The following is a 22,912-nucleotide window of genomic DNA, read 5'->3' as shown; positions in this document are numbered from 1 at the left end:
AGTTCTTTTGCACGGCGTTCCAGTTACCTTCACCGTGTTTCCTAACGTACTCCGTCAAGATCGCATCCTCCGTCGCCGTCCACGGTCCTTTCTTCAACCCTCTTGCCTCCATAGCCGTCGTCGTCGTCGTCGTCTCTTCACCACCGTCCATCTTATGGAACACGACGACCCTCCGATCAAGGAGGAAAAAAAGGATTTGTTTTCTCTCTGTTACTTGATGATATATACGATGTTTTTTATGTAAGTAAAATATTTTGTATATATGAGTATTATTGTGTGTTTTGGAATTAGATATATAGAGAGAAAATGAGGAAAAGGGGTGAATTTTCTTTTTGGGGGTGTTTGGTCTATATTTGGAAGAAAAAAAATATATAAATTTGTATTTTGATGATTATTACGTAATAATTTGTTGTTATTTCACGTGCTTTATTTAAACTTTTTTAATGCCTTGTTTTGTCTTCTCTTCTCTTTTGGTCTTTTCATTAGAGAGAAGACAGAGAGATTTTAAGAAATTACAGAAATGATAGAGTCGATGAGAGAGAGAGAGATAAAGATAAATTGTCTGTCTCTTTTAGAGCTATTGGAGATGATAAAACTTGTGTCATGAGCTACTTATTACTAATTACTTTATCACATCTTAGTGTCTTAATCTATTTTTTTTCCTTTTTTTACAAAGATAGTTTTGTGTTTATATACAAGCTAAGTCGTTCTCAATAATCCTCAGTAATTAGTCAAAACAGTTTATTTTTGATGTTAACAGAGAATCTAATTGAAAATGACTTGTTCCACCTACTAATAAACTTTTGTGAAACATTGGCAAACACTTGAATATGACTAAGCTAAAATATCAAAAACTAAGCCATGGAAGTAGCATATATTTCTTGAATATGAATTAAAGAAGAAGAAGCAAAAAAAAGGAGAGGAGTGAGCTTCTTTCACGGCCGCGCATTGCATGCCTAATGGAATGGGACGTTCTCTTCGAAGACGCTTTTTTCTCTTATTTATTTTACTTGTCTTCTTACTCCTTTTCTTTATCCCCCCACGCCTTTTCTGTCTTTCTTCTTGCTCTTTTATTCATTTTTTAAAACAATTTCTCTAAATTTTTAAATGCAGAAAATAAAGAATGTAATGATTTTTTGTTTTTTTCCTAGGGTAGAGGAAAATAAAGATAAACCAAAGGTCATTTTATGCGATATTTCATGCAAAATTACGTTGGCATGATCACTTTTCATATGGGCACATTTTTATCATAGGAGTTTGAGTCTTATAAGCAAATACTTCTTCTTTTTTCTTTATGAGCAAAAATATATATGCCCCAAAGTTTCTAATTGTATTACAACACTCCTCTCCTCTTCAAAGATTCCCTAACTTTTTTTTTTCATTACAGCTCTATAAATTTAATTAATGTTAAGATTTAATAAAAACAAATTTATATAATTTATAATTTTGTCTTATATACATAATGTCTTTTCATGAGTTCAACGCGTCTGACAATTTTTTCCTTCAAATAAATAAAAAAAAGGACGTTGGATGCTTTTTTTCTCTATTTGAAAAAAAATGAATGATAAACACATGTACTTGGTGCAAAAAAAAACTAATTTCAAAATGTTTAACTAAAACTATTGCATAGTTACATAAAAAAATCCGCCTATGAATTTTCATCAGCCATGCTTAATTAGGAATACGTATTTCTCTATAATAGGAGTTCAAATTTATTAATTTTCAATTTAGTGTGTTCAATTATACCATATTAATTTAAACCTGTACAAACTTAAACTAAACTTTACTTTACATATGTTATGTTCCTTCTTTCCAATATCAGTTCAGTTACCACTAATTGATGTTTGTATTTTATTTATACTTGATTATAACAGAGAGATTGATCTTAAGTCCCACAAAATTTATTACATGCATATAAGTTATAGCTCAAAACCTCATTAATTATATGTAATTCAATTATGAAGAGTGTCACTAGACTTGATTAAAACTACATAGGAATAGCTTTAATTATAGGTTTTAAGTTATATTTTGATCTAGCAATTATGTTGACTTGTAAAATTTAAAATAATTAATATGATTTACTTTTCCAATATATATATATATATATATATATAGAATGTACTTACTTTTTATTTTTACTTTTTTGACCTAATTAAATTCAAACAAAAATTTAACTAAAAATTATTGACTTGTTATATGTAGAAAAGATATATGTGTCTAGAAAATTTTAGTATGATATATACCATATTATCATGTTAACTCAGAAACTATTAAGATATATCTATTTTCAGTAATAGAAAAGTTCAAACCTTGTTTATTAGATATGAGTAATATTTTGAAGAAAGAAATGACATTTGTTAACTGATAGGGACCTATAAAACTTAAATTGAAGTTTACTTAATGTTTTGTTCTTTTCTATATCACTTGAACTACCACTAATTATATTGACGTTTGTACTTTTCTCTATTATAATGGATTGATCTACAGTCTATAACAACTTTAACTTATATGTTCAACTAAAAACCTGTTTAATTATATGTAATTCAATTACAGTGCCGGTGCGCGTCAGGAAACTTGATAAAACTATCGCGATCGGACCATATAATTTAGTTTCCAACTTTGACCTATTAGTGAATTTCAATTTTAGATATTAAAAATAAATGATTTATTATTTTTGAACGTTTTTAATGGATTGTTGTAACTTTGTCATACAATTCCCTCGATCTTTCCCATCCATTGGATTCTTTCACATAAATTTCAGAAGCCTTATTCTTTGACCATATTACTATATTAATTTCTTTACTTTGATGCAAAAAAGTACCGATCTATATCATTTCTTCTTCATTGTACTTTCTTTATTTCAAAATCTAAAAGCTATAGTTTTTGTACTTGTATAGAAGACGTTGCTTGCTGAATTCAGAAGTATATGTGGTTCTTTTTAGAACCTTTTGTAAGAGAATGTCCCATTCGTACCAAACTTAGCTAGATTAAGTGCGTGAGTCGGTCCTAGTATGTTAGATATAATTAAATACTACATATTTATTATATATTCTTCAAAACTATTGCATATTTGTTTAATGGACTTTATTATTCATTTTTCCACTTCCAGAAACCCTAAGTTTGTATTACTTGGGTATCAACCCTGGTTGTGTGTGTTGACCGTATCTTTGCTTTTGTGAACCTATCTATGGTCTGAACTAATTTCTTCGTATTTGATGAATGCTCGTTTGGTCATGAGGAGTTTATATTGGTTTGAATTTTGGATGTTATGTATGAATTTTGCTGGACTAATATTTTCCAGGGAGGTTGAGTACTTGACACATTCAGCCTGAGTGACTCAGATAAGAGGCATGAAAAGTATCGAGTTGGGAAAATCAACAGCAAGCAGCTGAGTATCACAGGGATGCTTATACGCGGTAAGTGTCGAATTATACTTATGGAGGATAGCTTCAAATCAATGAAGATATCAAGAAAGGAAATCAAATATTTACAACTTGAAGAATTGTACTATACACCTTGTATATACTTGGCCTAGTCCTAGGTTGTTTAGGGTTAGCCGTTGATGAGAGTGGTAAAGCTTTAGGGTTTTTGGTGAGTGATCTACACAACTGTTAGGAACTGAGTAAATCCACAACCTTGTGTTTTTGATAGAAGTCTTCATTCTAGTTATTTCTTCCATTGGAATATTGGATGATTGGAACATTCACATTGGACAGATGTACTTGTCCACACACAAAAAAAATCTGGTAAAACCACCACAACAATTTTGACGATTTTCTTTACAAGCATATCTTTCATAGAATGGATAACAAGAGTAGAACACTATTACATGAATATGTACCACAAATTCATCACCATGTGTTTTGTTGTGTTGGAAAACCAAATTTGATCTAAACTCTCAACTTCTTCACACTAAAGTTTCCCTTTGCCTCCTCAAACACACAAATTTTCTTTTGGCAAACGAGATAACTACAACATTTCTTTGATGAAATCAAGGCTAAGTGTGTCCTTAACGATGAGAAACAATCCAAGGAATATCACAAGCATGATCCCTGAAGACATTATCCCTTGTTCCACCTCTACCGGAAGCTTCCTCCCTCCTCTAACCGCTTCCAACAATATCAATGCCAATGTTCCACCATCAAGAGCCGGTAATGGTAAGAGATTGATCACCGCAAGGTTAATATTCAGCAACGCTGCAAACTGGTAAAGCCCATCAATGTTTGATCTCGCCACTTCTGCTCCCACTGCAATGATCGCCACAGGACCTGATACTTTACTTGCTGTTTGAGAGAAGTTGAAGAACGTTTGTTTTAGACCGTCCAACACATTAGAGGATAGCCCCATAAACTCTTTTCCCACAAATCTAAATGTCTCCGGAACATTCCTCGGTCTCACCTTAGTGATCCTAACATTTGGAGACAACTGAACACCGATCTTCCCCGTCCCATCAAAGTTCTTATCCGGTGTAACCCTAATATCGAAATCTTGATTCCCTCTTTCGATTCTAAACACCACATCACTCTTAGGGTTTCTTTTAACAATGTCAACAATCTTAGAAACAGCGTCAGGTCCTGTTCTAGACAGTTCAGTACCATCCACAGCGAGGATCACATCCCCTGAAAGCAACCCATCACGAGAAGCAGCAGAAAAGGTCTTAACTTCAGGAACAAGAACACCAGGAAACGCTTCTTGTACAGGCAAACCAACAGATAACACTTGAACAAAGATGATAGCGTAAGCAAAGATCACATTTGCGATGATTCCAGCTGAGACTACAATAGATCTATCCAGAGTTGGTCTGTTCTTAAGAAGATTCTCATCGTCAATGGGAATCTCACTGTCCGGATCATTATCAGGGAAACCAACAAAGCCACCTAGAGGAAAAGCCCTAAGAGAGTACTCAACATTGTTGTAATCGAACTTAGCTAGAATAGGACCAAACCCAATTGCGAATTTACTCACATGGATCCCTTGAAGAGAAGCCGCAAGGAAATGACCTGACTCATGGACGACGATGATCGTTGTGAGAACAGCGATAGCTTCAAGAACAGATTCGAAGCTTCCCAAATCAATCCCAGAGATTGCTCTCGCCCTAAAATCATTCCTTTCTCCTCCATCTGGGTACTTCTTGTTTCCGAACAAGACTCTGTTTTTGAGACTCTGGTTGGGTAAAGGAGAGAGATTTGGGAAAAGATGAGATTTTGAGAGATGGGTTTTGGATCGTCGAGGGAAATAAGAGATGGGGTTGTTGAAATTGGAGAGGAAGTGAGGGTTACGATGAGAGATTGGAGAAGAAGTTATGTTTAATAGCATGGTTTTTGTGAGAAGTGGAGATTTTTAGAAGTACGACGGTGAAGTGGTACGATTGGAGCCATTGGTGTTAGAGAAGAAGAGATATATAATAAACAAACGAGTAAACACATACAGAGTCGTGTGCTTTGGCTTCTTTTGCTTTGAGTCTGTGTATATGTGGATGTGATTCAATTCGACGCAACACTAATCTCTCTCTCTCTCTGCGAGTATTCTATTCCTAAAGATAGTTTTGTATATGGGCCTTATTACAGACAAAGCATCAGCATCGATTTTGTCTTTTAATGAACTTATATTTATTGGACTTTAAGGCCCAAATATGCAAGGCTCAAAGACGCTAGACGCGTTTAACGTTGCTGATCAGAAGTGGATTAAGCTACCAACTCCGGGTGATTCTTGCACAGAAAGAGGAGGAGCGGGTCTCGTAGTGGTTCAAGGGAAGATATGGGTGCTTTACGGGTTTAATTGGGACGAGTGTGATGATATTCATTGCTTTGATGTGAACCTGAAGGAGTGGACGAAAGTGGCGACTACTGGAGAGAAGCCTTCACCGAGGAGCGTTTTCGCTGCAGCTGCTGTGGGGAAATATGTTATAGTAGTTGGAGGTGAGATTGAGATGGATCCTCAGGCTCATGTTGGTCCTGGGAAATTGTGTGGTAAAGCTTTCTTGTTGAACACGGAAACGTTGGAGTGGAAGAAACTGGAAGATGGAGGAGAGGAGACGCGACCAGGACCGCGTGGTTGGTGTGCATCGACGGCTGCGACAATCAATGGGAAAAAAGGGATGCTGATGTTTGGTGGGAAGGCTCCCACAAACGACCGGTGTGATGATCTCTACTTCTACGCAGTGAATAATAATCAGCTTGATGACCTCATCAATGTGTGTGAAGGAATACTGTGATCATATAATTAAGAAGAGATTCGTGTGAGACGACTGAGAGTCAATAAGACAGTTGATGTCAAGTATGAAATAAAGTGTCTCTCCTTGTGATTTGAAAGCTGTTGTGTGGTTGAAACCATCGAAGTCTGTTTTTTAATTAATCAAGAGGCTGTACTGTACGTTGTTGTGGTTTGAAAGTTGGTGTGGTTTTGAAAACATCAAAAATACTTTAAAGAAATGAAGAGTCTGTTGTATCTTGTTTAATGTCGGAGCTATATATATATCTTGTTTAATGGTATATCTAATTTTGGTTATGATTTTCCGTGAGATGATCAACATGAGATTTCAGATTATAAGATTAGAGAAAATGAAGACAAAAATGAAAGTTGGGAAATTAAAACTAAATTGTGCTTGGAGGTGAGATTGAAGAGAAGGCGTTTATCTTGGACGACCCAGTGGACTTAGGGGGTATTTTTTTAGTGCAACACAAAATAAAATTTTCAGTTTTCTTGGATCTAGTTCCTTGTCAGATTTCTTTAAGAATAGCTAATATAAATGCAATATAAAAAGTGATTCATTGTCAAACGTTGTGAGAAAAAACTGTATAGAAGAGATCGATGCAACCCGCTTTTCTGTAACAAAACGATTACATTTTTTTTTTTTTTAATCAGAATCATGTTCGACACCGCTCCAGTTGAACATGATATATACAGATAGTTCTGACTAGATCGCACTACCAAGTTATTTTAAACGGTTGGTTGTGAGAATTTGCTGCACAAAGATATAAGAAAGGAAACACAACTCATTTGTGACAAATAATAAGAAGTGATTTCTTATAATGTCTCAAGAAGAAGAAGTGTAAGAAATATATGCAATGCTTTTTTTTTTTCCTGAAAATAAAGATTGGATGGCATCAAGACTTATTTTTTTTAGAAAAAAAAAAGAAAAAAAAGTGACTTATTTTTAGGTTTGCTATTGTATAGAGATGATAATTCTGTTTAGGATTTTTCTCATAATTAAAATGGAGTCACCGTTGAGAAAATGTAAAAGTTTTGACGTAGAATTTAAATATTTGTAAGTGTAAATCATAAGTATAAACTACTAGATAATTGTGGTTGAAATATCTAAAGAGGATAAATGAAGAAGAGAGAATCCAAAGAAGCCAATTGCGTTGCAAATTGTAAGGTTTGGTGGGCACGTGGTTAACTGGGTTTGAACAGACACATACACTGTAATCTACTTTTACACGAAGCTATGTCGGCTCAAGTAGTCAAGTGTCACCTTTGCTGACATTAGAAACACTTAATAACTCATTTTCTCTAAATATCAGTTTCAGTTTTCATTTAAAAACGAAAAGCTTTTATAGTTGCTAGATTCTGGAAATGAAAATTATGTATGATAAAAATATATACGGAAAATGAATGTCTTAAAGTAAACGCTTTGGGCTAATGTTCATATGTAGTGTTTTATATATGTGTGCAGTGTGGTGAACTATAAATTTCGTTCAATTTTGAATTAATGGGATATTTCGGAGAAATCAAGATAAATTATTCGATGCGAAATCTAAACACCAAAATAAATTATTTACCCCTTGTATGTGTTACGCATTTACATTGTTGAAGTATGACAATAATTAATGGTACGAATTAGCTGATAACAAATTGTACATACATCAAATCTTTGAAAAATATAGAAAAGAGAAGCACTAACTAAACGACGACCTAACCCAAGTTGGGTGTCATGAATAAAACAACGTGTCCATTTTGTATATTTGTATTTAGATCGAAGTTCATAAAGTAGGTAGGCCATCTTTCTACTATTTAAAGTGATTCTTTTTCTTCTTTTACTATTACTTGTAATACTTCATAATGCGGTACTAAAAAGTATATAGTCTGAATGATGACTAGACATGGAATTAGAGGCCATACTATAATTTGAGTGGCAGATGAAACTTCTTAACTATAATATTTTAGATTCTCGTATGAGTTAGCTCATTGCCTCATTCATTACATAAGTATTTTTATCCACGTGCTTTTGATATTTTTCTTGTATGTCAATATATGAAAAAAACACACACATAAGATCCAAATTACAAAAGCAAAAAAAAATACTTAATTAATTACTTGGTATTGAGTTAGTGCTACGCATGAAACAAAAAGTATTTACGTTTTTTTTTTTTTTTGCTAAGAGTATTTACCTTTTTTACATGTCTTATCAACGGTAGTTTTGATTTTAACAAGGAAAAAACAATCTAAAATATCAGAGTCGAGAGAAAAGAAATATAGTAAAAAAACGAAAAATAAATAAAGGAGAAATTAAAAGTATCGCGTCTATAAATAATTCTCGACCCACTCTCTTGTTTTTTCCCTCATTCCGCTCCTTTGTGGGTGCGCAAAAAGGCAACCAGGTTCAATGAACCTGGGAAGTTCTATGTTGTTTATCACCACCATCATTCTTCATCGATCACCCGTAAGCATGCTGCTCATCACTATGATATACCATATACTTATATGTTTCTATAATTATTTTGCACACCTAACGAAACGAAGTAAAACAATCTTTTTGCTTTCTTGAATTACTCATTCAAAATAAAACTGTGGTTTCGTTAACTATTAGCGATTCATATGTTAAAACGAAGCTTTGATTTTATTGCAGACCAAATGGGCTAAGAAGAGAGATATATACATGTGTTTCAATGACTTGTCGGGCGACACATTTCTACATTATCATGGTAAGTGAGAATCCTTGTTCAACTCTCTCTCTATCTAGACACATGCATGTATAAACGTTGTCCTTGATAAAATATCTATTTGCCATAATTTTGAATTGTTAAGTTCTAGTCTCATTAAAATGTGACCACGAAGAGTGGAAGAGGTAAAACCGTTTGATTGCAATTTACTGCCTTGGGCCCTTGGCTAGTCCATTAGTTTTCACGGGGAACAACACATGCATTTTGTTTTTGTTTTTTGTGGGAACAAAAAACACACGTTCTTTGTTGTATATCTGTGTGTGTGTGTGTGTGTGTGTGTGTGTGTGTGTGTGTGTGTGTGTGTGTGTGTATGTGTAAATACTAAATACTCGTTATGCATGTTAATTCATAATTTGAATTTGACGACGAACCTCTCTTATTTACTCTCTTAGCCGGGTAAGGATCGAGGGTGTTTTCCGAAAGTTGTATGGTTTGCTATACTAGAGTTACCAACTAGACCGGTTAGGGGTAAGTCAGCATTCCTCTCCTATGGCTATGACCTAATTATATGTGCTTATTTGGTAGACTGAGGTATAAATTTACAATTCTATATATACTTGATCAGAGGAGAAGAGTGCTAATTTATCCGGAATGGTCTACTTGGTTTATTTAATTAAAATTATACATGGCTAAATCTGAAGTAAAGATTGTTGGTAATATAGTTTATCTGTCATCCATGCAGAGATCAAGCTCAAAGATCCGGAGTCAAAAATCTTCTCATGACTCACTAGCTACAAATATGCTCGAGATGGTTGATCGATATATATGAAATGCGAAAAGTTAAGTCAATATGGAACTAAATATACATAGTATTACATCGAGAGATTCAAGTGTGACACAAACATATGAGTCGTACGTGTTCATGGCTTGAAGCATAAGAAAAAAAGAGAGTTCCCCTTTCAAACACTTCAATCTCTTTCGGAAGAGAAAATAAAAATATAAATTATATGTACTTGTTGTCGTGTACTTCATTTTCATCATTTATTCTATTTTGCATGGACAAACTAAGATTATATATACGTATAATTATATAGTTTGGTTGTAATCTTATTCTTAAGATGGGTGAAAATAATGTTATTATGACTTATGAGTTCCGCTAGAAATTAACAATTCAGACAATAGAAGGAAAAAAAGTTTCCGTAGTGTGACCAAAAAAAAAAAAAAGTGGTTGTGAATTTCTTAAAAATAAAGGATTTTGAAGATTCAGGAGATAGAAATTTGTGTTTAAGTGTAAAAATGTTATTTTTCTGTTACTTCAATTTATAAAACCTTCGTTCATATCTTCATGGTTGGGAACTACGTACGAGGCTTACTAAAAGCACAACCGATAAATTATTTATTTCCCCCCTCTAAGCGCTAAACCAGAAAACTCATTTGTTGCAGATATAGTTTTCGCAACTAAGAATGTCACTGCAACAAGCCAACAAGTTATGTTGTGTCGTGAAAAGAAATAGAGAGGAGTTTGTTCATATATAGTGGACAGCAACCAAATCTTTACATGTAAAGTTGAAACGTTTAGTGATATCTCTCTCACATGACGTCGGTACCCACGGGATCCACTGAGAAATGAAGAGCTACTGCTTTTTCTATAAACGGCTCAAATTGAGACCTCCACATCTGAAAGTTAAAAGAGTCTCTAATTAATCTCACTCATATCATATACGAGAAAGATTGAAAGAGTTGTATTTAGTGTTAAGTAACAAGGTTCCAGTTGAGATGTTAAGTCTTACATCTTTATACTCTCTGCCCTCAATGAACATCTCCATGGCATCAACTGCGCAGAGTGGCATAAGCAAGAGTGAGGAGAAATAGAGAGGAAAACAGAGGAATGCACACTAGAGAAAGTGATTACATGAACGGAATCGAACTACTGCTGCATGCGTAAACTCCTTACTGCTGTCGTTAAAGTTTGAACCTGGACATCGAATATATCAAGGCGGCAATTATTGGTGTTAGCTATATCTGAAATATATTAGCAAATGCAAAAACTTTTATTCTTCATAGGCACCTTGTGAGGACTGGACAATTAATGATGGAACAGATAAAGCTAGCTGCGCAAAAGTGTCCATTGCATCTTTGATGTTCTTGTTGGAAGCGTTCTTAGCAAAAGTAACCACAAGAACAAACTCTTCGCCATAGTTGTACTCCTGCCATGGGAAGTAACTCGGTCTGTTTACATTGATGAAACAAGATAGTGGTAGTAACCCTTTGGCTCTTACGCTATGGAGCTACTACATTGACAATTTGTGAAAGCAAAACTCGGATTATGAATGGAGTTGAGATCATACCTCGCCCTTTCGAAATATTGCAAGGATGTCATCTTCGACCTCTGATTCATAGTCCAGATTAGTTAGCCCCTGATACATTAAAACCCCACAACAACACATTAAAAAATAGAGAAGAAGACGAAGATGACAAGACAGAACTAATGAGAGGAATGGCGTTTAATTACATGTAAAGGCATACATGGCAGAATGGTGTTACACGTTCATTGAGAACTTTCAAGAAGAGAGGGTTCTCATAGAACTTGTCAAGGTCTTCCTTCTTCTGAAATCGCATGAAGAGAGCGTGCGTGTAATCTTCATTGCTTCTATCACCAATACAACCTGTGAAAGTAAAATGAACCAAAGACTGGTTTTATAATCATACAGAGAGATTTTCTATTCTAGATTGGGAGCAAGAATATGAGAGCACTCACTGACTCACCTACAGATATAGCAACAATGCCTCTCATTTGATATTGAGTCGTGTAAAGATAATCAAGCATATCTTTTTCTTGTTCCTCAGATAAATCCTCTTTTGCTTTGAGTAAACACACATGCTCCACTACTTTCCTGTGGAAGAACATAAACAGGACTACTAGGTTGACACATAACATTATAAAGTTGCAAACTTTAAACTTTCATATATAATGTTAAACCTACATGCCAAGATAGAAACTTTCCTAAGAACCTCAGAGTCAACACACATTAACATAAGCTGCTATCACACAAAGGAGCTAAATTTTTGAAAACTGAACCTTGTCTTAATCGACTTGGAACTAGCAATTTGATCATCAGAAGAAGCGCATAATGCAACTCTGGCGTTCTTTGTTCGGCATTGATGCACAAACACACCTCCACCATTAGACCCAAATCCTGTCAATTTCAAGAAGAAGAATCTCTAGGTCACAAACGATTCTGAAACAGAGGACATATATCAAATTGACGGGACACAGATTTGAATTCGCCTGAAGGATAAAGGTATACTGGACAATAAAAATTGAAATGTGGCCACTACAATTGCAAAAGGATAGAAGGAGACCGAGCAAAATATATAACAAGCCCGCGACTTGATTTTGCTGAGAAAGATGGAGAGTCTAAAACCCAGAATGAAAAATCCAAACTTTTTACCTCTGGTGGGAATTGGACGAGGGAGAGCTAAAGCTTGGTGGATCATCATCGAGTCGAGTGTGGCGGACCAAGTCTCGCATTGTATTTGTTGCCTCTCCCTCTTTTATTATCACTTTCTCAAATATTAGAGAGACTTAACAAAGGAATAAGATTTTTGGGGTTTGTGGTAGTTAATAGTTGAAATAATTACTCACATTTTTGGTTTATTTCTGATATCTAAATTTTTTTAAATAACTACTCGTATGTTTAGTACCTTAAATGTAATTACAATTTAGCCTTAATTTATATTTTTGATTTTGATTAAAAAAAATATATACATCAATAAATTAAAATACACATCATCTTTCATAATCCATGTCACTAAACAATTTTTTTCCAAAATCGACAGTTTCTTTTTCTTGTTTATATCAAAAGAGAAGAAAACTGAAAGAGTTACCGAAAAAAGAAAAAAAAAACTATCTCTCTCTCGTCGCCTAACCCTAATTCCACCGGCGATACTCTGTCTTTCTCTACTCTCTCGCCATCATCTCTCGCAGTCCTCGCCCGATATCCTCTCTCTCTCTCTTCGCCGTCGATGTCTTGTTCGTTTCCGTCTAAGCCGTCCTCGTTTTCAAGTTCCAGTATGTGACGGCTGATTTATAGTATTTACGGGAAAACGAAAGGTCTCGTCGATTCATATGACGACTGAGTTATAATGTTTTGTGGCTGAGTCATCACAAGAAATAATTTGAAAGCAAAAAACGAATGGTCTCGTCGATTAATATGACAGCTGAGTTATAATGCTTGACGGCCGAGTTATTACACAAAATAAAACAAATGTATTACAACAATACTACATCCGACAAGTTTTCACATTGTGCCCAACTTGTTTACATTGCGAACATGGGTGTTGCTTAAATACATACTTGTGTTTCTTTACCTAATTATCGGAACAACAATTACTATAACTGGATCAATGAAATAAAATGAAGAAGAATGAGGAAATTAATAAGAATGAGTGTAATTAAGAAGTTAAGAACGAGGAGAAAAACAAGAGGAAGAACAAGGTGAAGAACACTTTTTAACCAGTTGAAGAACAAGAGTCGAAGGAACGACATTTCGTATTTCCAGAGAAGATGATGACATGGAATGCTGACATGGATGATGCGTCTGATGTGGCAAGTCAGCCACCAAACGAACATGTAAATCAGCCTAATTAAATCAGCCATCTAACAAAGTATAACTCAGCCGCAACATGAATACTATTACAGTAATTAAAAAGCAAAAAAATGGTTGCCAAATTCAGCCACTTAATGTCATAACTCAACCGTATCGTTTAATCAGTCAGCCGTAACTGAATGATATTCTAGTAATTAATCTTTCGCTACTAAGTCAGCCGTAAAATGGTCGATTTGTCCGATAAGTCAGCTTATGACGGCTGAGTTATGGTTAAGCACTATAACTCAGCCGTAAAGACATTTCATAAGTCAGCCGTTATTCATAACTCAGCCAGCCGGAAAATGTTATTTCAGTTGTGTTGTAGTGATAACTCAGCCAAAATATTGACAACTCAACCATCGGGTAAAAAATCAGCCGTAAGGACGACTGAGTTATAGCATAACTCAGCCAGATATCTTTAAGTCAGCCGTAACTCTTGGCTGAGTTATGCTATCAGTCAGTCGTCCGCTCTTACTCAAATGTTTTTTCCATAAATCAGCCGCAACATACTGTAACTCAGCCATCATTACCTCTGTAACGCTATACGGCTGAGTTATTTAATACACGTCAGCGATTTCTGATGTGGCGTCTGACGTAGCAATGACATTTTTGTAATTATGTTTTTCTGTAATATAAAACAATGGCACGCTGAGTATTTTGAAAATACCCAAAATATCCTAGTAATTAAAAAAAAATATATGTTCTGGTAATATTACCTAATTTGGAGTACATCTGAGTAAAACTCCCTTAATAGTTTTGTAATATAAATCTTTTTTGCGCCACAAAATTTCGTTACACTACATATATTTGAATATTTTTTTAATAAGTTTTGTAATTAATTTCTAAATTTTCAAAACAGTTTTCAGATACATATATCTGATAATTTAAATTATATAAAAACACATTGTATAAATATTTTTAAATCGTATAGTTCAATATAAAATATATAATACAAACTAAGCTATTAATGATATAAAATTATGTTTGACATAGAATTACAAACTAAACTATTAATTTTGCAACTCATTTTTGAAGTAATCGTCAATGAAAAGAATATAAGGGAGATTGTCAAGGTGGATATATTGTATTGCATTTTCCAAATCCACCAGCCGCTTCGTCTTTGTTCGCCGCACCTCCAACTCCATCGTCTACAATGTTAACTAGCAATATCAGCACATCTATAAAAAAAAATACGAGCTTTTGTTTTAGAGGTAAACAGAAATTTATCGATAGTAGTTAATAAATAATAAATAATTAGAAAACCTATTAAGCACAATATAATCCTCTGCTTTTGAGAATGTCTAAAACCTGATTAGGAACATAGCAAGGTGGTCAATAATATTTTATTTGGTTCAATCTTATAGTACTCGGTTTGACCCATCATGCTTTTAGTTCTAAACAGTCTTAATTTTCATGTGCAAACGAACATTCCAAACATAAGATGCAATATTTTTAATGAGCAAAATCGGTTCAACATTGGTCAGAATAAAAAAACACTTCAAATAAAAAAGACACATAAAAGCATTGCATTGGTCACTAATATAATAATATGATTTTTAGTCTATTTTATTATTAGATTTTTTATAGTTCTTTTTACCTCCATTGATAAGAAATTCACTAAGTCTCTCATTAATATAATATTTTCAGTATAGTTTCATATTTATAATGTAATTTATCTTTAATACTTATTTAATTTTATCTTAGATTAGAAGATTTCAATTGATATCTCTTTTATCATATCAAACTACATTTTTTATATATTCAGTTTCATTAACTAGTTATATTTGTTTATATAATTTATAACATTAATTTAATTTTAATGCAAATCTTAGTAATATATCTTTAAAGCTCATGAATAACGGAACTTCTTAGATAGATAATTTTTTAAAGTTTTATACGTAAATTTAACTTTATTACTAAACAAAATTTATCCAACAATTTTTAACTTTATGCAACTGGCCAAACACATTGCCGCAGTTGAAAATAAAATCTTAATCGTATTCATTTTTTGGTCAGAAAGAGAGAATAATGTTGAAGATTCAACTATTGAACTTCTTAATCCATCTAATTGGAAAAGATTAAAACTTTGAATGTCTATTTTTCAAATTTCTATATATATCTTTTATCGAACGCTATGTTAATTCGATGTATTTTTTTATTTGGATAGTGGATCGGACAAATCCTCAAATTGTAATAATTTTTTGTTAGTTACGTAGTATAATAAAGTAATACGTAAACATAAAATACAAATATTTTCTAATAAATTTAATTTTTGTAAAACCTAACAGTTGAGTTTATGCAAGTCATGACAATCCAAAGTATCTATCTTAACATTTTTTAAGTACATTTTTGTGTCATCATCTCTTATCTTTGTATCCAAACAAGTCTCAACTAAATTCTCTACAATCCTTACAACCAAATACAATTATTTTCTTATTTGATAATATTAATTTCCTAAAATATAGCTATCTAATTTAAATAAATATGTTAGATTAAAATATAATTCTCCTTTCATTTTTATTTAATCTTATATTTAATTATTTTAATTACTATTCAATACATAAAGTTAATAAATTTTTAGATTTTTTTCAGCATATAATGTGATTTGAATTTTTATAAACGCATTTTTAAATAATGTGATTTGTCTTAGGATATTTGTAATCAAACAAGTATATCCACATATAGAGCTCGGAATACATTTTTGGAGTACAATAGGGTGCCATCACTTTTTACCAACTTCGGGTCGGGTTTTTAACTAAAATTATAACCGATTCAATTATCCGGATCCTCCTTAAGATTGTCAAATATTTTGGGCCGGTTTTTAATCCATAGCATACTTATTTACATCCAATTAATGCCAATTAATGTCCATTGTATCTTAGGAAATATCTAATTTGCATGCCGAATTTTTAGGACCGAGTTTGACAAAAAGAATTGATAACCCAATTTATGTAAGCACATCCTCTTAATCACATCCCTATAATATAGCAACTAATTCAAGATGAATATATTGTAGGAAATATCTAATTTGCGTTTAATAAACGATTACATATTTGGTAAGATCTTATTAGCTTTAAATGTACACTCTTAATCCAATAATATCAATTGAGTATGATAATAAGAATATGTCAGATCATTCATTTCTAAATCATAACTAATAAATCGTAAAATGTATATTCTCAAGTTGCGAATCAAAAGTTTCAACAAAACTCTACCTACAACCATTAACAATATATATATCAACAAAATAATAAACACATGGTATACCATGGGATAAAACCTAGTTTAATTTATGAAACGAAACAAAATTTAAATACTTAATTCATCCAAAGAACTTTCAGTTCTTTTCCTTTTCCAATGTTAAAACTCTTATATGAAACAAGTGGCATACTAAATATTAATTGAACAATTAAAAATTGAACCGAAGGATACATCGTGATATGAATAATCCAATTCCCCTCAATTTAAATTTGTACCGATTATATTGCTGTTTAATATATTTATAATTTTTTTCAACCACATAATCTACAAGATCAATNTTTTTTTTTTTTTTTTTTTTTTAACAATCTACAAGATAAATCTCAAAGTCAATTTTGGCACGTATACATGAGTTAATTTTACTCTTCAGTTTCCAATGAGATAAAAGTTAAGCATTCGTGTAGTAAGTGCCCATACTATATATGGTTACGACTTTATCCAAAACAGAGTCAAAACCATAAAACAAAATATTCGTTATTCACCTTCTAAGTAAAAAAAGATAACTCTCCAAACATGAACTTACCTTGCAAGTAAAGTATTCTTCATCTATTATTTCCCATTACTTAACCTTATCTTCACTAAGATTGCTGTTGTCATTATAATGTCTTTAACGATCGGAAGATTCTAAAAGGAAACTCAAGACAATTTTACATAGCTTTACAGCAATTATTTGAAATCTATACGTAGTTGTGAGTTACCAAAAAATAAAGTGGTCTAATAAATATATCAATATATGAAAATGGATCATTCTGATGAGGAGATCCAATAATGATAATAAACTAATTATGTGAGGTGTCAAACTTTTTACACATTGAACTAGTGAAAGCAAAGACAAGATGAATCGTCACATTAGCCTAACGAAGCTTACCAAATTAAACAAATGAATAGAATACACGGATCAGTTTTGAAGATTCGAAAGGAATCTTTAGGTTTTGTCAAAAGAAAAACACAAAGTGACCAACCAAACCAACGAACCAATTCGGCCGATTTGGCACTTTTTTCTACTTTCTTTCCTTCACTTCTCATTTTCCTCACTAGTTTTAAATAATCGTATAGATTTGGTACCATGCCCCTATTTTCTAATATGTTGATATCACACGACAACCATAACTCTCAATAATATGCCAATTTATTTAACAAGTTCATTTATTTGTTATATATCATTGAGGAAAATTTGACATTGTAACATTAGAAAAAAGCTATATGATTTAATTATATTATTTCCAAGACTAAAAAAATCGGGTTAGTCAAAATACAAACAGTGAAAAACACATGGGATATTAAGAATTTGAATGTAAAATATACTTCGACACTTCTCTTTCACAGGCCAACAAACCTTGAATCTCTATATTCAACTCTTGTCCAAACTTATAAAATTGAGTTTGGTTTATAAAAATCGTGATTGTAGTAATATACATGTGATCAATCGAAGATTTGGAGACTAATAAACTACATTGATCTCCCCTAAATTGGAGATCTTTCACTAATTTCAACCCCTAAACTTTCTAACAATTCACCCAAATGACACGAAATCAAATTTAACAATCCCCCCCACCAATACATTTTAACTAGTAATTAATAATCAATTCCTCATGTGACCCACTAATCATTGTTCCTTCACATCTCGCTCTCACCGTAATCCAATCCCCACCCTCCATATCACATCTGGGTCCATCCAACCCACCAACACATCTCAGCTGTCCGATTCTCTCCGAGTAACAACCCCACAAGCTTAAACGGTCTAGATCTCTCGAACCCTTCTGTAATTCCTCTGTTTCTTCTTCCTCCTCTTCCTCCACTGATCTCCAAAACGTTTGATCTGTCACACTTGTCGGTGAGCTTGAAACCAAACCGGAAACCAAATCCTGTTCAATGTCCGGTTTAGTTATCAGAAACGGATGGTTTAGGAGTTGTGTCGCTGTCCATCTCTCCTTTGCTTCCCTCTTCAAACACTTTTCCAAAAAATCCTTTGCGTCTTCCGCAAGCAAACAAGGAAGCTCCGGAGTCTCACCCGAATACCCAACCCGATAAAGAACCGAAAGCGGATCATCCCTCGCCTCCGTCCACGGTGGAGACCCGGTAAGCATCTCTATCACCGTGCATCCAACCGCCCAAACATCACTCTCTTTCCCCTGTTTCTCCCCACGCGCCACCTCCGGAGCCATAAACGCCGGCGTTCCCATAACCATCAGCTCGAATTCCGGGTCAACCCGTTTCGCACACCCGAAATCCGCAATCTTAGCCTCACCTTTCTCAGCAAGAACGACGTTACTCCCCTTTACATCGCAATGTGCAATCCCCTCGGAGTGTATATACTCCAACCCTCTTAGTATCTCGCGCGTGTACTTCACGACACGAGTCTCGTCGAGTCCCCCTCCGTTTTTGGCCGCCGCCTCGGTCAACGTACCGTACGGTGCGTACTCCATCAGAAGGTTATACGTAACGACGCCGTTTGACTCCCTCTTGGTTTCTGATCCTCTGTATCCGATCACGTAAGGAGAATCCAACGACGAGAGGATCCTAGCTTCTCTTTTCAAGAACTCTGATCGGTGAAGCTCGGAGGATTTAACGGCGAGGACTTCTTCTGAGTTGTGAAAAGTGGCGGCGTAGACGGTGGCTGTAGAGCCTCGGCCTAGGGTTCTTCCTCTAGTCCATTCCATTTGGAGAAGACTAGAGAAAAGCTTTTTTTGTTGTTGTTGTCTTTGTTTAAATTTGTTTTTTTTCCACTCTGCTTATTCAACAGAAGGTTTATATAAGGGCGAACGAAACTTTTTTTTGGCTGTGAATTAGATAGTGTATACTTTTGGTAACATCAAAGTTTATATCTACCAACGCTAAAAATATAAATTATGAGAATATAATAACGTATATATGTTCTTGTGTGTACACGTGGATATCTTTTTGAGGTGGATAACCAAATGTAACCCGTTTTTTTATTTGATTTTGATATTTTAATTAATTCGAAAAGAGAAAAAAAGAAAATGTGTAGAATATGTGAAGTTTCAAGAATACAAAATTGAGAAACGTGAGTGAAATATCAACTGGCGTGTGCCGTGGCAGTGGAACGTACGTATCTAACGTAAGTTTCGTTTGAGTATATATGGCAACGTGGCATTTTTTTTTGTTTTCTTTTTCGTTTTGACGAGCCTGTACTCTTGAGTCTTTACAGTCTCTAGAAAGGATGACGTGTATATATCTGGTTGGTCCAAGAGCCTTTTTAGTTTCTGCTCCGACCAGAGTAGAGTTACGTAATAATCTCCCGGAGCTACGTGTCCACAAGGTTTAGATGCTACGCGGTGGTTCAAGAGTGGCCTAATGTTTTTATTTTGTGTAGAAGGAAGAAAATAATTATTTAGAATTTATTGATATGATTATTTGTGGTTACTTATGAGTTTGGTATTGGAAAAAATGAAATTAGTGGAGAGGAGAAGTTGGGCACTTTGGTAGATTTTGATCGATTATCTATCTATATCTATCTGCACACTTGGAGCTTTGTACTTACATTTCGTTCTACATTTCGTGATCGTTTTTATCTTTTTTTTTGCATATACACTTTCTTCAGAATTTTTGCCAGAAACTCTTTTTTTTTTTTTTTTGGTTATAACTATTTATTACAATAGAAGTCTTGTCCAAGAAAAAAAAGAAGTCTTGTCTGACAACGTTTTCGATCTGTTGTCTATCATATTATCATTTTTTGGAGGGTCTATTATTTGTTTATGACAGTTATTATTTTCTATCTTTTTCCTAGCAAAAGAATAAGATCTTGACCCCAAAAAAAAAAGATTATAAGTCATTATAATTTTGTAGTTCAAGTAAATATGGAAAAAATCTTAAACTCATGGTTATCCAAGCAATTAGGAGCTTGGTCGTTTACAGAAAGATTTAGCAAAACGACCTAAACAAACAGTTGTGAACATTTAAATAATGTGTTATAAATCTAACCAAGAGAAATCACATGTTAATCTTCAACAGACTTTATCATCTTAGAGAGTTCACATAAAAATACATTGTCATTTAGGGCCTAAATTAAATTAAAAAAATCTCAGTCCTTTGGAATAATTTTTTGCTAGTAGTGTAATATTTAAATTATATTTCCTTAAACAAAATCACTGCCAAGATTTGGGATATGATTTGCCCACCGGAGACCTCTCACACTAATGCTATATAATATATTATTAAAAACGATTAGTTGTTTTCTATAATTTTAGTCAACTTGTTTCATATAGATAATAGACGTTCGTTAAACAAATATTGTGACAAGCATACCAAATTTCAACAATAAAATAGATTAAGAAGCTTCTTTTAATGAAGCGATCGTTTACCCTTCTGGAAAGAAAATAAACGAAAGTGAGCGGTGGTTTTAACCACCATTAATCGGTTGAGGTTTAAGAAATAATAAACAATCATTTTCAAATATGATTAGATCTGTTTTATGGTTCTAACTTACAACTTACATTCAAATTAAAGTCAAGTTCACATATAAAATTACGACTAATTAGGCTAATTAATGATGATCTTTCTTTCCTCTTTCGTTATTTACACTCCAAATAGCTATTTCATTATCAGTTTTTGAACCCATTTTTTTTATAAACATTTTAGTGACTTAAAATACAATATAACTAGCGTATTATATAAATTCCATATGATTTTCTGAATATCAATGTGGGTTGCAATATATAAGCTTAAGAAGAATTGTGTAAAATGAAGATTTTGTTCATTATGTTATATAGATTTTGTTATCTAACATTTTTTTTTGTTGGTGCAAAAGATTTTGTTATCTAACTAGATTTTAACCGGAACAACTTAATTTTGCGGCCGTTTGTGCGATTAAATATTTATATTAATTTTTTAATCTTTAATATACTTCATGACCATTTGTTTGTTATTTTTTTTTGACCATTTGTTTGTTATATTTAGTTTGTTTTGTTTAGTATTTGAGATTCTATTTTGATTTTTAACTATTATAACAAAAAAATAAAAGATATATTCGTAAGATTTTAAAAATTTATTAAGTTTATATAAATTAATTATAGTATTTAAATAAATGTAAATTGAAGTTTTTATTACGTTAAGAATCAAAACTCACAGGTTTTGGAAAACAAAATGGGAATCAAATTGTTGTTTTCTTTGTTTGCAAAGGATTCAGACATATAATATCTTCAAAACACAATAAATTAAAAGGTGTGGTTAAATATATCATAGTTTATGTTTCCATAATGATTTTGCTGTAATTTTTTTTAGTTGGAATGAAATCTAAAATTTTTAGGAAACAAAATCTGAAGTTATGCTATTTTTAGATTTTTTTTTTAGGGATTAACTTTATAAATAAGTACAAATTAAATGGTAGAACGCAAAATGTACTTCAAAAATGTATATATAGATATTAAAACGCCTTTTCACAAACAGACAAAACTGATTTTTTTTTCCTTTGGTTGAAGAATGTCAAAAATTCAAAACTTTTAAATTTAACATCTCAAGGCGTCGACCAAAATATCTATCTTAACATTTTTGGAGTACATTTTTATGTCATCCTTTCTTATATTTGTATCCAAACAAGTCCCAACTAAATTCTCTACAATCCTTACAACCAAACATAATGATTTCCTTATTTGATAATATTAATTTCCTAAAATCTATCTACCTAATTTAAAGCAATATGTTAGATTAAAATATAATTCTCCTTTCACTTTTATTTAATCTTATATTTAATTATTTAAATTACTATTTAATACATTAAGTTAAGAAAATTTTAGATTTTTTTTAGCATATGATGTGATTTGAATTTTTATAAACGGATATATATTTTAAAAATTGTTTTAGAATTTTTGTACCCAAACAAATATATTCGGATATAGATTATTTCATATTTGAATTATTTTAATATATAATAAATATCTATCTTAACCTTTTTATTAATTACTGTGAAAACATACATATATAATAATGTAACATTTATATTAAAACTCAATGAAACTTGATCTATTTATAATATATACAAAAGTTTTTTTAAAAAAAATTGTTCCGTGGTATACCAAGCGATCAAACCTAGTTAAATTTCATTACACGATCAAATGTTCCACAAATGCCTCTCAGTAATTTTTATATTGTCTTTACAGAAATCAC

The 22,912-nt window shown here is 32.8% G+C and overlaps 4 protein-coding genes and 1 long non-coding RNA gene across 6 annotated transcripts; 2 read left to right on the top strand and 3 right to left on the bottom strand.

The window, feature by feature from the left end:
* Positions 3,741 to 5,406, bottom strand: LOC104700211 (membrane metalloprotease ARASP, chloroplastic). The gene has a single exon (XM_010415688.2). The coding sequence runs from the start codon at positions 5,314 to 5,316 to the stop codon at positions 3,970 to 3,972; it is 1,347 nt and encodes a 448-aa protein (XP_010413990.1). The 5' UTR covers positions 5,317 to 5,406; the 3' UTR covers positions 3,741 to 3,969.
* Positions 5,487 to 6,459, top strand: LOC104704271 (nitrile-specifier protein 2-like). The gene has a single exon (XM_010420388.2). It carries the CDS (start codon positions 5,633 to 5,635, stop codon positions 6,212 to 6,214), a length of 582 nt encoding a protein of 193 aa, XP_010418690.1. The 5' UTR covers positions 5,487 to 5,632; the 3' UTR covers positions 6,215 to 6,459.
* LOC104700210 lies at positions 8,553 to 10,032 on the top strand. 2 transcript variants are annotated; one of them, XR_753524.2, is made up of 4 exons: positions 8,553 to 8,662; positions 8,849 to 8,924; positions 9,335 to 9,410; positions 9,625 to 10,032. It is a non-coding gene; the product is annotated as an uncharacterized LOC104700210 (long non-coding RNA). The 2 variants fall into 2 exon arrangements; XR_753525.2 differs by lacking the exon at positions 9,335 to 9,410.
* On the bottom strand, positions 10,260 to 12,452 carry LOC104700209. The gene is made up of 9 exons (XM_010415686.2): positions 12,335 to 12,452; positions 11,962 to 12,079; positions 11,649 to 11,776; positions 11,409 to 11,548; positions 11,231 to 11,299; positions 10,951 to 11,089; positions 10,795 to 10,857; positions 10,673 to 10,716; positions 10,260 to 10,559 (listed from the first exon to the last, which is right to left on the bottom strand). Exons 1-9 carry the CDS (start codon positions 12,381 to 12,383, stop codon positions 10,473 to 10,475), a joined length of 837 nt encoding a protein of 278 aa, XP_010413988.1. The 5' UTR covers positions 12,384 to 12,452; the 3' UTR covers positions 10,260 to 10,472.
* Positions 18,108 to 19,568, bottom strand: LOC104700208 (mitogen-activated protein kinase kinase kinase ANP1-like). Its single transcript, XM_010415685.2, has one exon. It carries the CDS (start codon positions 19,447 to 19,449, stop codon positions 18,358 to 18,360), a length of 1,092 nt encoding a protein of 363 aa, XP_010413987.1. The 5' UTR covers positions 19,450 to 19,568; the 3' UTR covers positions 18,108 to 18,357.

This window comes from Camelina sativa, chromosome 7 (assembly GCF_000633955.1).
Source record: "Camelina sativa cultivar DH55 chromosome 7, Cs, whole genome shotgun sequence".
Classification (NCBI taxonomy): domain Eukaryota; kingdom Viridiplantae; phylum Streptophyta; class Magnoliopsida; order Brassicales; family Brassicaceae; genus Camelina; species Camelina sativa.
This window is presented reverse-complemented; position numbering and strand designations above follow the sequence as displayed.